The following is a 15,538-nucleotide window of genomic DNA, read 5'->3' as shown; positions in this document are numbered from 1 at the left end:
TGGGATGTGAACATTCCCAGGGAAGGGGCTCCACCAGCTCCTAATGCCACAACCATCCCAAGTTCAGTGTCAGGGCCAGAACCATGCATAGTCCACATGGCGAGGCTTGCAGAGTTCCATGATGTCCCCTTGTCTCCATGGCCCCCTCCCTTCTGCCTACGCTGCTGCTGGAACTCAGAAGGGCAGTCACGCATGAGTGAAGGGAGAAGCCATCAAGTGCCTGAGCACCGTGCACATCAGTTCATTTTGTCTTCATCATCCATGACCTTGTGAAGCAACTGCTCTCATCATCCCCACTGTTTGCGGATGAAGAATTGGAAGCTTAGGAAAGTTAAGAAATTTCCCCAGGGGCCGATAGCTCCAAAAATAGCAGAGCTGGAAGGGGAGCCCCGATTGTCCACAGCCTGTGCTCTTAGCCACTCTTCCATAATTCCTCTTAAGCATCAAGCTTTGTGTAAATTTTGTGTGAATTTAACACTAGACACTTTTTTCCCCAACCAATTGTGTGACCATAGCTAAGTCAAATAATCTCTTTGACCTTCACTTTCCACATCTTTAATATGAGAAAATTAGACTAAGTCATCTAAGTATTGTATTCATTGAATAAGTGTTCAGTGGGCATCTACTATGTACTGAGATATAGCCCTCGTCCTCAGGGAGATGGCTGCAACAACTATGGCAAACCTGTCCCTAATGCTGTCTGATCGATACTTTGCAGTCTGCATCATTCTGGGGAGTATTAGGAAATAGCAACATTGACAGCAGCACTATGCACTGTGGTTATCATTTAGTGAGTGTTGTTCCAGGCACAGTGCCATGCCAAGTGCTTCATAAACATGACCATACCTGGTCCTCCTGGCCCATGAGGTTGGGATACTATTATTCTCATTTTCCGTATGACAAAGCCAGGGCTCAGCGTTTTCTAACATGCCCATCATTGCACAGCTCAGAAGTGGTAGCACGAGAGTCCCAACACTCATGGGTCTGACCCCAAAGCCCTAACCACTGTGCATGCTATTCTAAGCAAGAATTCATGGTTCTAGCTATGTATTATATAATCTTCTGTAGCAGCTTTTATTCCCACCTTGACTCTCAGTTATTTCAGAAGATGTCGATTGATAATTTTTTAAGGAATATGAGAGGTTTCCCCACATTTTTTATGTTCCTAGATGTCCCCTGTAGTATGTTCTCTCCGGTGCAATATTTTGTAAAAGTTGAAACTTGGACTGCTTGGGTCAGAATCACCTGGAGTACATGTTAAAATGCAGATTCCTGGATTCGAGTTCAGGCCTACCTACTGAGTCAGACCCTCTAGAAAGGAGGTCCAGCAGTGTGTACTTGCAACAAACCCACTGGGAGAGTCTTTTCTTGCTAAAGTTTGAGGCTGCTGTCTTGGGGGGTATGTATGAGCCTTGGCAGAATCATTTGTCATATGCGTTATACCCACATGACTTCTCCCCGGTTTAAATTCTCTGATGTTTTCAATACCTGTGGTTTGAATTCTCTAGCATTAAAGATGAAACTGTCATCGAAGGCACTTCTGTATTCACTGTGATTGAAAGCTAGCTTCTCGGGGTGAGCTCTGTATTGTTCTGGAAGAGCCGAACACTGGCTGGAAGGTTTCCTGCATCCATGACGTATATCAGGTTCTCTCTGGGATGAGATCCCTGCTGTTAAGTCAGGTATTTGCCTGGAATGGCTTGGTTTTCCTCTATGAGGACTTCACAGTCAGGTCTCTGACGTTCAAACAAGCCCAGTGGGGAGAGGGCCACGGAGCAGGAACTTCAGCCCCACAGACAGGGTCTGCCCCCCACAGGGGAAGGATCCCCAGTGAAGTCCTCGCCCAGAGCCCTCAGCGGGAGAGCCTTGAGAGGAAGCCCAGCATCCACGCCTGCCCACCTTCTCCCAGCCACGGCCTGGCCTCCCGGCCTCTGCTGTGCAAAGCAGAGCTGCCGTCTTCTGATGGCAGATTCAGGTGCAGGGTTGGACAGCCTGGGTTCCAGGCCTGACTCTGCTGCTTACTAGCTGAGTAACTTCACTTCGCTGAGACCCCATTTTCCCCTCTGTAGGGCACCCGAGGATCAAATGAGATAATGCACGTTAACTGCCCAGCACGGGGGAACTGCGCCACAGTTCCAGGGAAAGGGTCTTGCACAGCCACTGCCAGCTGGGCTTTACCCGTGGCTCCAGCTCCCTCTGCCCCTGGTGCCCGCCAGTTCCTTTCAGGTTGCAAAACCCCCACACCTGGCAGCCCCTCACTCTCTATCTGCTTCTCCCAGATTCACTCAGCCCTTTCCTTCTCTTTTGGTCTGTTTGGACTTTGGTGATCACATCTCAGTCAACTGAAAAGCACTTAGAACTCAAGGTTCCATGTTAAGAATCCCATCAAAGATAGGAAAGAAGCAAAAAAGGTATTACAAAGCTTGAGTACTAAAGCAATGGTCCCCAACCTTTTTGGCATCAGGGACCGGTTTCATGGAAGATAATTTTTCCACGGATTGGGGGTGGGGGGATGGTTTCAGGACGATTGAAGCTCATTACATTTACTGTGCAGTCAAACCTCTCTGCTAATGACAATCTGTGTTTGCACCTGCTCCCCAGTGCTAGCATCACCACCTCAGCTCCACCTCAGATCATCAGGCATTAGACTCTCATAAGAAGCACGCAGCCTAGATCCCTGGCATGCACGGTTTACAGTAGGGCTTGTGCTCTATGATAATCTAATGCCACCGCTGATCTGACAGGAGGCAGAGCTCAGGTGGTGATGCGAGTGATGGGGAGCGGCTGTAAATACAGGTGAAGCTTCCTAGCCGGCTGCTCACCTCCTACTCAGCTCTGGTCTGCAGCTGGGATTGGGGACCACAGTACTAAGGCTCAGGTTTTTAAATGCAGAGCACTCACTCAGAACCTAATTGTTGTTACTTCAGAAACAACTGTAACAAACCTTAACTTAGAAGCAGTATAGCAGCATTTAGAAGCCAGAATGGTGCCACACATAGGCACTTACTGATAGCAACAAGAAATTATTGGAACCTCACAGCAAAAAGAAAGAGAGACAGAGGAAAGAAAGAATCGAAGGGAGGGGAACGAAAGGAGAGAGGGAAGAAAAAAGAAAGGAAAGACAGGCCAGAGGACAGGAAGGGGAGGGAAGAGAAACAGATTTAAAAAACCCAAAAAGCTTAGCAATCTGGGGTCATTCATTGCAGGGCAACAGTTCTCAAGGTGTCCCTGGGGATGGAGGGGCGACGGGGGGGGTCCCCAAGATGCTTTCAGGGTTATAAGGTCAAAACTACTTTTATACAATACTAATACATTATACCTTTTTTGCTCCCCTTCTCCACGCGTGTACAGTGGGGTTTTCCAGGCACACCCTGGAATGTGTGAGGTTTTCCAGGCACACCCTGTGATGCAGTGGGAGCTCTGAAGGCTAGGGGGATGAGTATCTATGTGGTCTTGTGTTGTAAGGATTTCTCGGTTTTCATTGTTAATACAGCAAGTATTGATCAATACGACCCACATAAGACAAAAGTTCTTTGGGGTCCTCAATAATTTTTAAAAGTAGAGACCAAAACCTTTCAGAATGACTGGTATAGGGATCAACAGCCCCGTGCACCCCAGAGCCCTGACATCCCCGTGGGAGAGCAGAGCAGCATCGTGAGTTTCAGGTATGAATAATCACGGCCACAGTCCCAAGGGAGCTCGCACGCTGCCCAGCAGGGCCTACCTTGTCACGTTTGCCACGGCCTCCCTCGTGAGTAATTACCTGTGAGCGTGTCCCCCTGGGGGAGAAAGAACGCCCGCTGGGACCGTCTCATTCATTTCTTCTAATTCCCACAAGCGGCCAGCCTGGCACATAGTGAGTGCTCGGGAAATGTTTTGGAATTGAGTTAACTGATGTTTGGTGTGTGAATGGAGGATGCCAGAGAGGTTGGTGATTCTATTTGAAAAGATTTCCTTGGAAACAGCTGATGTTTAACTAAAATGATTTTAAATGATTTACTGCTTTAATGAGAGAAACCTGCCAATCCAGAACCCTCGCTTATGAGGCATGGCGGGGGCTCAGGCTGGGGGCAGCAGGGTCTCCAGGCACCTCTCACCTGCGCTGTCGAGGTGAGCAGTGCCCCCCGGAGTTGTGCGACTCAGCAGCTCTGGGAATGACACAGACTTGGCATCCGCCTGGCTCCACCTCTTTCGTGCTGTGCAGCCATCTGGTAGCTTCCCTCAGCCTCAGCGCGGCCTTCTGGAACATGGGCGTCCCGGCAGGGCTGCTCACAGGTGTGTGGGGGCAGTAGATGGGCAACTGCGCGGAGAGCCCCTCCTTTGGTGCCCGGCACGGAGAGTGCTCGAGATGGTGGCTGTCATCAGCCTTCCGCTCGTCGTCATCGTCAATGAGTTTGGGGTGATGAAGGAAAGCCACAGAGAGACCGCATCATCACGTTTTCCCAAGTGCCACCGTCCGTATGCAAGATTTCTATTTAAAAGAAAGTCCTAGTGTGGTCACCTGCCCCAGACTAGGTGAGAAGGAAGCAGAGAGTCTCAGTCCCGAGCCTCGCAGCCTGCTGAGGGAGGCAGACGCACAAACACCAGCTCAGAGCCGCGGGGTGAATTCTACAGTGACAGCAAGAACGGCTGGCTTGCGGTGACCGTGTTCTCTGTGCCCGGCCAGGCACTTTACAGGCATGGCATAATTAATCCTCACGGCAGCCCCACGAGGCAGGTGCTGCTACCATCCCTCCTTTACACAGGAGGAAGCTGAGTCACTGACAGGTTAAGGAGCTTGCAGGAGGTCCCGCGGCAAATGAATGACAGAGCCTGAATCTGAACGCAGGTGCTCCGGCTCCATGGCAGGTTCCCTTATGCCCGACGCTGTGGCCCCTCTGACACAGTCAGATCCTGCAGCTACAGGCCGGAGTCTCCCCGTTTCCTCGGGAGGGTCTGGGGTGGGGAAAAGCACATGGAGTTAGGCGTCATGGCCAGAGCTAAAGTCCTGGCTCTTCTGTTTGCCTCTGTGTAACGTCAGGTAAGTTACCCACCTTCTCTGAGCCTTAGTTTCTTCATCTAAAACATAGGGGTGATCATTGGACCTGCCTCAAAACTCATTGGTCGGATCAAGTAAAATACCTCGTGACAACATAGCTCTGTGCTGAATAGAGTGAAGGAAGCAGATTCAGTCTGGGCTCTGCCAGCCGAGCCACCCTGGAGACGTTATTTAACCTCCCTGAGCCTTACTTTCATCCTCCATAAAATGGAGATAATAAAATGCTTGATGTGAGATTTAAATGAGACAATAAAATGTAAAAGGGCTTAGCACAGCCTATAATAGTAGTTCGACACAGGTTAGCTTTTACTGTCATGCACAAGTGCCTGGTGGGTTGCGGAGCAGGACGATGCCACTACGTGGTGAGGTTGGTCTTCCATCCTGAGGCAGACCAAGTCCCCAGTCACTTTACAGGGCAGGGAGACATCGATGACATCATGGTCTTGGCATGCTCTTATCCTTGAAGGACTCTGTGCTCTAGGATCCTGCAGCTCAGTGTGGTCCCAGACCAGCCGCTGGGAGCTTGTCAGAAATGCAGACTCAGGTCCCACCCTGCACCTTCTGAATCAGAATTTGCATTTTGACAAGATCCCCAGGTAATTCCCGTATACACTCAAGTTTGAGAAGCGCTCGGTATAACACTGAGAGAGAGAATGGCAGGGACAGCCTTAGGCGTGGGGTGGGAAGGGTTAATGCTTAGTTTGGCTCTGGCCAAGGCACCGGAAACAGAAGGTTCCAGAGATTGAAGCACATGAACTGATGGGACAGGAAGGCTCCCTTTCCTGCCTGTGTCCTGGTGGCCAGGGGCTCTGGCCTGAGACTGCGCTGAGCCTCGAGCTGCAGCGAGGAAGGACCTCAAAGCAGGGGGCAGCCTGGGACAAAGGGAGGCCTAAGAACCCCTGCTCAGGGGCTGCCTGTGCTCAGAGCTGCCAGCGTGAGCCCAGGGAGGTCCAGTCCTCAGGCTGAGGCCACCTGGGTCTGAGGCAGAGTGGGGAGACCCAGAGGAACCCCACAGAGTCCACTGAGCAAGGCCCTCCCAGGGGAGCTGGGTGGCCGGCGCTGGGCCAGCTGAGAGCCCGTGTCTGCCCTCTGCCCTGGGTGGGGGAGCCCAGGCGCCTGGACGCAGAGCTGTGACTGTGCTCTGTCCTCCCTCCCCAGTGCTGGAGCAGCTGCTCCCGGAGCTCACCGGGCTGCTCAGCCTCCTGGACCACGAGTGCCTCAGTGACACCACAGTGGAGAAGAAGATGGCCGTGGCCTCCATCCTGCAGAGCCTGCAGCCCCTCCCAGGTCAGCCGCCGGCAGCCTGCCCGGAGGAGCCCCACTGACACGGGACGGCCAAGCCCCCCTTCACCTCCCCAGGAACATTCAGGAACCCAGAGTCCACTCGGGCCCCACTTCTCCACCACAGCCCTGGCTGTGCACTTCGTGCCCCTCCACCCGCAGCCCTCCACACATGTGTGCACACACAGCATGCGGGATGTACAGCACACAGCACACGCAAACACACAGCACGCGGGATGTACAGCACACAGCACACTCGTACACCCGCAGCCCTAAACACACGCGTGCACACACAGCACGCGGGATGTACGGCACACACCCCACTCGCACACACAGCCTGCTCACACACACCCACCACACCGGGCACGTGACGCACAGCACACGACACACACTGACATGCGCCTCACACGCACAAAGCACACAGCACACGTAACCAACACTCACATGCACTCCGACATACACCAGGCAGACATGCATCGCACACACCGCCTCTGGTGCACACTCACACACACACTCGTCTTTGTGCCTTGCCCTCCCCACCCACGTCCCCTTCGGGCCCCTCTCCCAGCCCCCACCCCGCCGTCACTGTCCCTGTGTGCGGGGCAGCAAGCCCTCCTCCCCTGCCCAGCCCGGGGTCCGCAGCCCGAGGCTGTGGACGGGGTGGTGAGTGCTGGGTAAACTCTAAGGAGCTGTGCGCTCAGGGAAGTCACCGCAGGGTAACTCTCTGGGTCTCACTTCCCAGTGAGAGAACAGGGCTGGTGTCCCCTGCTGCCCTCACAGGGGACAGCAGTCTTCCAGCTGTGCTCGTTGGAGCCCCTGTTGCTTGGAAGCCCTGTCATCTGTTTTCTATTCTGGGCTTCTGGGCACCCTTTTACTTGGAGAAAGGCATCCTCAGTAGCAATGTAGAAATGAAAACGAAGTCTGAAAACCAGTGAAATAATTTAGGATGTGCACACGCTTCTCAGACCACGTGCTGTGTCCTGTGTGGGCTGGAAGTCCGAGTGTGGTGCGGAGAGACCTGGTCCCGTCCCTCCTCACTGCTGCTGTGTCCTCCTCCCCCACAGCGAAGGAGGTCTCCTACCTGTATGTGAACACAGCGGACCTCCACTCCGGGCCCAGCTTCGTGGAGTCCCTCTTTGAAGAATTTGGTAAGCGATCCTCCCCCGACCTCAGCTACAAAGCCATCTCTCCCTCTGTGTTTGTGGAAGTGTCCCCAGCCTGGGCTAGGCCTGGCTCTAACATCACGTCACTGAGTCACACTGAGCATACCTTTGGCCTCTCTGGCCCTGCCAGTTCTGAAATTCTAATCAAAAACTGCATGGTTATAGGAAATCATCCCGGAGAGCTGGGGAATGGCAGGGTTGAACGTGCAGGCCAAAGGAGGCAAGGCACATAGAGTGTTGTCTCACCTGCCATGCCCAGGTGAGTGGCCACCTGGGACACTGGGCTGAGCGATGTAGCAGCTCAGCAGAAAACAAGAGCTGCGTTGAGCACCACGGGCTACTGTGGGCACGGGAGCGGCCGAGCAGATGCACGCAGGGTGGCTGCCATCCTCGCTCTGTGCTGAGGAAGACAGCCCTGTTCAACACAGGGAGAAAGCTGGGGGCCTAGGGAAGGGAGTCTTAGGGACTGATAGACACAGGGAACACTGTGCCTTTACAACGTAGCTCTCAAAGATTTCCAAAGCACCGTAACAAATATTATCTTATTTGATCCTCTCGGTAACCCTGCAAGACAGAGTCGGCAGGGATGACCGTGGCCTCTTTGCAGATGAGAAGTTCCAGGGGGATAAGCCCCCTAACGGAGGTGGCAGTAGAGTTGGGTCTCATATGCAGCCGTCTTCCCCCCTGCTGTGCTCATCCCTGGCTTTCTCTGCCCCACGGTCTGACTCTCTGCAGACTGTGACCTGAGTGACCTTCGGGACATGCCGGAGGACGATGGGGAGCCCCGCAAAGGAGCCAGCCCTGAGCCAGCCAAGAGCCCATCTCCGAGAAATGTGAGTCGTGGCCTGGGTTCTCCCGCCCTCAGGCCCTGTGTTCCTCTGGGGGGCAAGGGAAGCTCTCTCCTTGACACTGGGGTTCCTCGTGGCTGTGCAGGACCCTGTTTTCTCTCTTGGGTGGGGGTTAAGGGCAGAAACAGCACCGTGTGGACATTTCAGTGGCCTATGATGTGCTCACTGTGTTTGTGCTGAGCAGGGAGAATGTGGGGCCCTGATCTGTCCCCTCAGGCCCAGAGGATATCACCACCCCAACCTCTGATTGCATAACACAGGCCGGGTGATAGGAAAACTCTGGACCTAGAATTGGGTGGCCTCTGCCTTCCATGCAACCGTGCTGTGTGGCCTTGGACAAATCACTTCCCGTCTCTGAGCCTTTTTCACCTACAAAATGAAAGATTGGACCAGATCTAGGGTGTTCGACCTTGGGGCCATGGGTTTAGAGAAAGGGCCCCATAATCACAAGAAGCTTTGTCTGTCATCTGCATGATTCATTATCATCACCACTGTCAACAGTAACAACTATGTCCTTTACATGCTGATACCATGAAATGAAGTTGGCACAATTATTGTCCCCATTTTACAGATACGGAAGCTGAGGCTTAGAGTAAGTGATATGCTCAATGTCCTACAACTAGTAAGTGACAGAACTTAGCTGTGAAGCTGGGGTTCCCCTGGCCCAGTGCCTAAGCTCTTAGCTTCGGGCGATACTGTTTCGCTACATAATTGGTCTTACCCTTAACTTGTCAGACTGCGCCTCATGTGTATGTAGTGTGGTTGCAGAGTACTGCAGAACTCGCTGTAGTTTTTGATAATTCTGCACATGTCCAAAGTATCGAACTGTTTGGCCATCCACAAAACTTTTAGACATTGCAGAGGAACCCTGATGCTTGCAAAATTGGGTAAGAAGCACAGCACAAATAAATATGCTCTCAAGTTTTGCCAACTTTGTGGCTGTTAAAAGTTACGGCTTCACACTCAGACTGCCTCCGGCCTTCTGGGAGCTCTTGCCCCCTCTCTCCCAGCCCCCTCCCTCCCGCTCACTGCTCCCCTCTGTCTGCTTCCCTCGCCTTCCCGGGCTCCCATGCCTCCTTTGTCCCCCTCTCAGGTAGCCGACCTGCCTCCACCACTCCCCAACAAGCCTCCGCCAGAGGACTACTATGAGGAGGCCCTTCCTCTGGGACCAGGCAAGTCCCCTGAGTACATCAGCTCCCACAGTAAGTTCTGGTCCCCTTGGAGGGTGGGGGTTTTTTCTCCCTGAGAAGCCAATTCAAAGCTCCTCTGTGTCCTGGGAGAGCTGGAGCTCCAAGCTGGGCACCCCCCAGCCACGTCACCCCTTGCTAAGGAGGAGCTGCCCTGGGCACCTGGCCTCTTCGGTGACAGCCTGGGTGGGCCAACGGGTGTGGCCGTTATAGTCCCAGTTCTATGTAGCCTTGAATGACCCCCTTCCCCTCTCTGGATCCATTTAAGCGTCCATTTCTGCACCCTTAAGACAAGAAAGAGAAGCTAGATACACCTGTATACATGTGCTAGGATGCAGGTGCACAGATGACCGGCGCTACACCGCTCCCAGCGCTGCTCCTAAGCCACGTCTCCTCCCTAGCGGGTGGTGACATGGTGTGTTTGCACAGAATCACGGCTTACAGGCGGATTAGGTTATCCAGTCAACACACAGGGTAAAAAAGCACATGGTCTAAACCAGAGGCCTTCAGTAGAGTGTGGGCACCCCAGGGATTCAAAAGATGTAGGCAGAAATACTAGAAGCTTGTTTTATACTTAGTTCAACACATCTTTTCAAAATTTCTATGTGAATATTTTATAGCATTTATAATCTGATAATAGCATATTTGCAAATAATTTATATACATAATTTATGCCCAAATAAATATATGTATATATTTTTACTAACAGGTGGGCATAATAAAATAATTTAGTGGGAACTGGTACAAATTACCATTGAAAATCTCTTAAATAGGCCATAAAGGAGAGTCCTTGATCGTTTAATCAGCTTCCTCTAGGGTTGCGACGCATGGATGTTCCTTTGACGATCAGATGAAGTCACTTGCTTGGACATAGGGACTTAGCATTACGTACAAGAAACAATGTTATACTTTTGGATGATCCAGCATCACTAGTTGAATTTGTATACGATAATGCTTGTGTGATGCTACCCTGTCGTTCAGTGAACAGTGGAATGTTCTCCAACCAGCAACAAATTTAAAAACTAGAGGGCGCGAGAAAGAAAATAAATAAATAAGTAAAATAAAAAAATAGATCTGTCAGTGCTTGCTGATCAGAAATGAATCCAAGATACAGTCATTTTTAAAAATGAAACACAGAATACTGTATATACCATGATTCCATTTTGTTTTTTATAAATAAGGGAAACATACACACATTCACACACATATGCATTCGGTTTAACAATTTTTCTAGGATATGCAAGAAACTGTTAACAGGATTTGCCTGTGGGAAATGAGTAGAAATACGGGTGAAAGGGACATATTTTTTCCTTCATACTTTTTAGTACTACCACTACTTGTGCTTTTAATTATGGGTGAATATTTTTTTATTGTGGTAAAATACACATAAGATTGACCATTTCCACCATTTCAAAGTGTCCAACCAGTGGCATTTAGTATATTCACGGTATCTGACTAATACCATCACTACTACCTAGTTCCTACACGTTTTCATCACCCAAAAAGGAAACCCCGTACCCATTAAGCAGTCACTCCCCGTTTCTCAGCACCCCTGCACCCCCAGCCCCTGCCAGCCACCAATCTGCTTTGTGTCAATATGGATTTGCCAATTCTGGATATTTAGTATAAATGGAATCCTTCAGTATGTGGCCTTTTGTGACTGGCTTCTTTCACTTAGCATACTGTTTTTAAGCTTTATCCGTGTTATATATAGCATGTATCAGAACTTCGTTCCTTTTTATGACTGAGTAATATTCCATTGTTCGGACATACTGCATCATGTCTACACATTCATCAGCTGATGGACACTGGGCTTGTTTCCACCGTCTGGCTAAGGTGGGCGGGACCAGGTGGTCAGCAGCCCTCCGCAGCATCGACAGTCTCCGGCTCTGTGTCGTTGCAAGCAGCTGTGTGGGTGTGGAGCAGGCAGCTTTATTTTATCCACCCAAGGACAGGAGTGAAGTACTGCGGGCTTCAAATCGCAGGTCGAGCCTGTTGGCTGGATGCGGCTCTTCCACCTCCCAGAGAGCTCACTTCCCTCTCAGGGCAGAAAAGCAACTGGAGTCCTGGGCCAGGAGGGAAGGGAGGGTCTCAGGAAGGGCCGTGGACCGTATCCAGGGAGAGCGCCAAGTCCAACAGGGAGTATCCTTCCTCTTGCACACGGCGTCTAGCCCTGCCAGGTGTCTGACCCTTTGCCCCTGTGTCCCCCACCCCTCACCCCCACACCTGTGGCTCTGACACCCCCAGGCCACCTTGCAGGGGATGTCTAGCATCTGAGGCATCAGGGTGCTTGCTGGAAAGGAGGGCTCTGAGCCTCATTGGGAGCGAGGACTGGGTGTCCCAGTCACCGGGAACTTTGGTGCTGCCGTCCTCAGGAAACAGATGGACAGGAGGGCCCGGGAGCCCAGTGCAGCACTCTGAAGAGCAGTGCAGTGCGAGAGTGAGCTGGACTGGGGGAAGGAGGGCTTCCTGGAGGAGGGGACGTGCACCCATGCCCTGAGCTGGAGCCCTCCGTTCTGATCCGGGCCCAGTCTCCAGCAAACCACACCGGGCTTGTTGTCCCATCTGTAGAATGGGGCTGACACCTACCTCCCTGCCTTGTGGGAATCAAAGGAGACGTCATAATAAGAACTGGCCTTTGTCCAGCACGCTGTGTGTGCCAAGCACTGAGCTGAGAGTTGAAATGCAAGGTGGGAATTGTCCCTGTCACTTTAAAGGTCAGAATCTGAAATGCAGAGACTCTTTTCTTTGCAAGGTCACTCAGTAAATGGTAAAGATAGGACTTGAACTCAACTCTGGTTGACCCCAAAACACATGCCCTTAACTCAAGGGACTGTCTGCATCAAAATAACCTTCTTTATTTTTAAAAATAAATTTGTTGACTAAATTTGTCCCAATTCATTAGAGTTCACTGTATTTTCTATTTTTATGCCTATTTAGAATTTTCCTATTAAATAGCTGTGGTTTTTTGAATGCAGACTTCTCATCCCAGCCCACTCCAGTGAATCAGAATCTCTGGGGTACAGCCAGGGGTCTGCCTTTTAAAACAATTGTGGGGGTGATTCTGATGCAGAATACAGTTTGAGATGCCCCCCAACCGCCAGCCTATGCTGTCCTGCCCCAGCCCCGAACGGGAATGTGCTGGGAGAACTCTGCATGGGTAGCTGTCATTGTCACTGTTATGTGCACTATTACTGCCTCCTCCAGTCCAGCTCTTGCTTTGTAGTCCCAGAGGTTTAGAAAGAGAGTCGCTCTGACCAGGAGAGGGAGGGCTGGGGTGGAAGGAGATGAGGTGAAGGCAGAGCAGGCAGGGAGGTCTGAGCTCAGGCAGCTGCACCACTCCCTGCATGCAGGAATCAGCTGTGACCAACACACACATACTTTGGGCTGACCACTGGCTGCCTGAGAAAGTCAGAGGAATGATCTTTGAGCTGGGTGTTGATGGATGAACAGGAGTTTTCTGATAGAAGATAAGAGGGCAGAAGGAATAGCATGAACGCAAGCCTGGAGGTATGGCAGGGCCCAGCAGGGCAGCTCTCGGAGACGGGCACGGAGGGTTTGCAGGGAGGTAGAGCAGATGAGATGCAGTGGGGAGGCCTCACGCCCTGGCCAGGAGCTGCCTGGAGCCCCCCTCGCTCTTCCCTAAGGAGGGGCATCCCCAGCCCTGGCTTCTGCAGTCTGCCCACATTTCTCCAAAGTGCAGCTCTTTCCAACAACCCCACAGATGGCTGCAGCCCAGCCCACTCGATTGTGGATGGCTACTATGAGGACGCGGACAGCAGCTACCCCGCGACCAGGATGAATGGCGAGCTGCAGAGCTCCTGTAAGTACCGGACAGGCATCGGGCAAGCTCCGTCCTCACGAAGAACAGGCCTGGCCCTCGGCAGACTCGTGCCCGCCAGCCCCTCACCCAGGCCATGGTCCTCACAGGGGCCCCAAAGCCCTTGTTGTGGGTGACCCCAGCCTTCAGTGGGAGCCCCAGATCTAGCCCTTGCCTTGGCTCTTGGTGACTGATCTTAGGTGAGTCACTTCTCTTTGAGCCTCAGGTTTCCTTATCTATAAAATAGGGACCTGCTGGGTTGCTTTGAGGATCACCGGAGCCTACAGAAGTGAAGACAACAGTGTAATGACAATAATGGAAGTTTATTGAGCACGTATTGGGTGCTAGACACTTAGCTAAACACTCTCCGTGCGTTGGCCTTCAAATAGCCAAATGAAGTAGGTGCTATTGTTTATTACGACTACTTTACCGATGAGGACACTGAAGCTCCAAGAAATGAAATAACCAAGATCGCAAAGCAAGTGCTGTGTGTGTAAAACACAGTGCAAACGTGGGGCTTTGGTCATTACCAGTGTCATCCCGGTCCCAGGCCCCAGAGCAGGAATGCCTGCAGAGGGGTGAGAAGGTGCTTTCCTGGGGATGGCATGGTGACGGGCCCTTTCCCGTGGCAGACAATGACTCTGACGCCATGAGCAGCTCCTACGAGTCCTACGATGAGGAGGAGGAGGAAGGGAAGAGCCCTCGGCCCCGGCACCAGTGGCCCTCGGAGGAGGCCTCCATGCACCTGGTGAGGGAATGCAGGATATGTGCCTTCCTGCTGCGGAAGAAGCGCTTCGGGCAGTGGGCCAAGCAGCTGACCGTCATCAAGGAGGACCAGCTCCTGGTGAGTGGCGGGCGGCCAAGCCTCTTGGCCTCACGTGGACTTGCATGCGGTGTGTCTGTGTGTGCCTCGGGCTCACCTAGCCCGGCTTCGTGCACAGAAGCTCAAAGCTTCCCAGATCAGGGCTCTGCTGACTCGAGGAGAACTTAAACACACACGCACACTCACACAGTTTATTGAGCACATATTGGGTGCCAGACACTTAGCTAAACACTCTTCGTGCCTTGGTCTTCGAATAGCCAGAGGAAGACCTGACAGCCATAAAGATCTAACAGAGGCTTTACCAAGTTTTTGCTTTGCCAAGGAAGAATTTTTTATCACTTTAAAACAATGTCTGTTGTTTTTTTATTATGCAAGGAGATGTGCTTATTTATAAAACTAGAGAAAAACAAAATGAAAAGTGATTTTAAAAAGAAGACTATCCATAATCCCATTGACCAAGGGATGACCATTGCTACATTTCAGTGAACATATTTGCACCCTCATTTTCATACATTTGTCTTTTATAAAACTGATGCCCTGTGGCACTTGTTATTATATAACTTGCTTTTTTAAAGAAGTTTTTTTTTAATTCATCGTCTCTCATCACTATCATTTCATAAAAGAAAATGTATCTTTAACTCCAAATTAGGAGGATGAACATAATTGCAGAAAATATAATAGCTCTTCCCCCACAAAAAATCTGTTGGCAAGCCTTTCCCAACACAGATGCATTTGAAACATGGCCTTTTCTCACCCTGGGGCAGTGAAAAGCCCATCCCAGGCCAACACGAGTCCAGGGGGACCTCTTTCCACTCCTTATGCCTTCTGTATTTTTCTTGACGTATTGCAGTGGCTAGCACCTCCAGCACAATGTAAACGGAAGTGGTGAGAGCAGCCATCCTTGTCCCAGTCCAGATCTCAAAGGGAAAGTTTTTAAAATCCACCATTAAGGCTGATGTTTCCGGTGGGTTGTTTGTAGGTATTCCTTATTGTCACTTTAAGGAAGTCCCCTCTGTTCTTGGTTTACTAAGAGTTTATATCACAAGTGGGTGCTGAATGTTATCAAATACTTTCTCTGCCTCTGTTGAGATATGTGATTTTTCTCCTTTTTTTCTGCTATGATTATGAATTATATGGTTGATTTTTGAATGTTAAATTACCCTTGGCAGGGCGCAGTGGCTCACACCTGTAATCCTAGCACTCTGGGAGGCCGAGGTGGGTGGATTGTTTGAGCTCAGGAGTTCGAGACCAGCCTGAGCAAGAGCGAGACCCCATCTCTACTAAAAATAGAAGGAAATTATATGAACAGCTAAAAATATATACAGAAAAATTAGCCAGGCATGGTGGCACATGCCTGTAGTCCCAGCTACTTGGGAGG

General features: G+C 51.1%; 1 protein-coding gene across 2 annotated transcripts in view; it reads left to right on the top strand.

Moving 5' to 3' along the window:
- AFAP1L1 (actin filament associated protein 1 like 1) overlaps window positions 1-15,538 on the top strand; it is a 58,152-nt gene that overhangs the window by 20,477 nt on the left and 22,137 nt on the right. For both annotated transcript variants that reach the window (XM_045551414.1, XM_045551412.1), the window contains exons 2-7: window positions 6,197-6,325; window positions 7,384-7,467; window positions 8,218-8,315; window positions 9,424-9,532; window positions 13,242-13,340; window positions 13,970-14,181. In XM_045551414.1, the coding sequence (XP_045407370.1) occupies window positions 6,283-6,325; window positions 7,384-7,467; window positions 8,218-8,315; window positions 9,424-9,532; window positions 13,242-13,340; window positions 13,970-14,181 (645 nt within the window). In that variant the 5' untranslated portion in view covers window positions 6,197-6,282. The remainder of the gene's footprint in view (window positions 1-6,196; window positions 6,326-7,383; window positions 7,468-8,217; window positions 8,316-9,423; window positions 9,533-13,241; window positions 13,341-13,969; window positions 14,182-15,538) is intronic.

Source organism: Lemur catta, chromosome 5 (genome assembly GCF_020740605.2).
Source record: "Lemur catta isolate mLemCat1 chromosome 5, mLemCat1.pri, whole genome shotgun sequence".
Taxonomy (NCBI): domain Eukaryota; kingdom Metazoa; phylum Chordata; class Mammalia; order Primates; family Lemuridae; genus Lemur; species Lemur catta.
The sequence above is the reverse complement of the archived record's forward strand: the minus strand, read 5'-3'. Positions and strand labels throughout refer to the sequence as shown.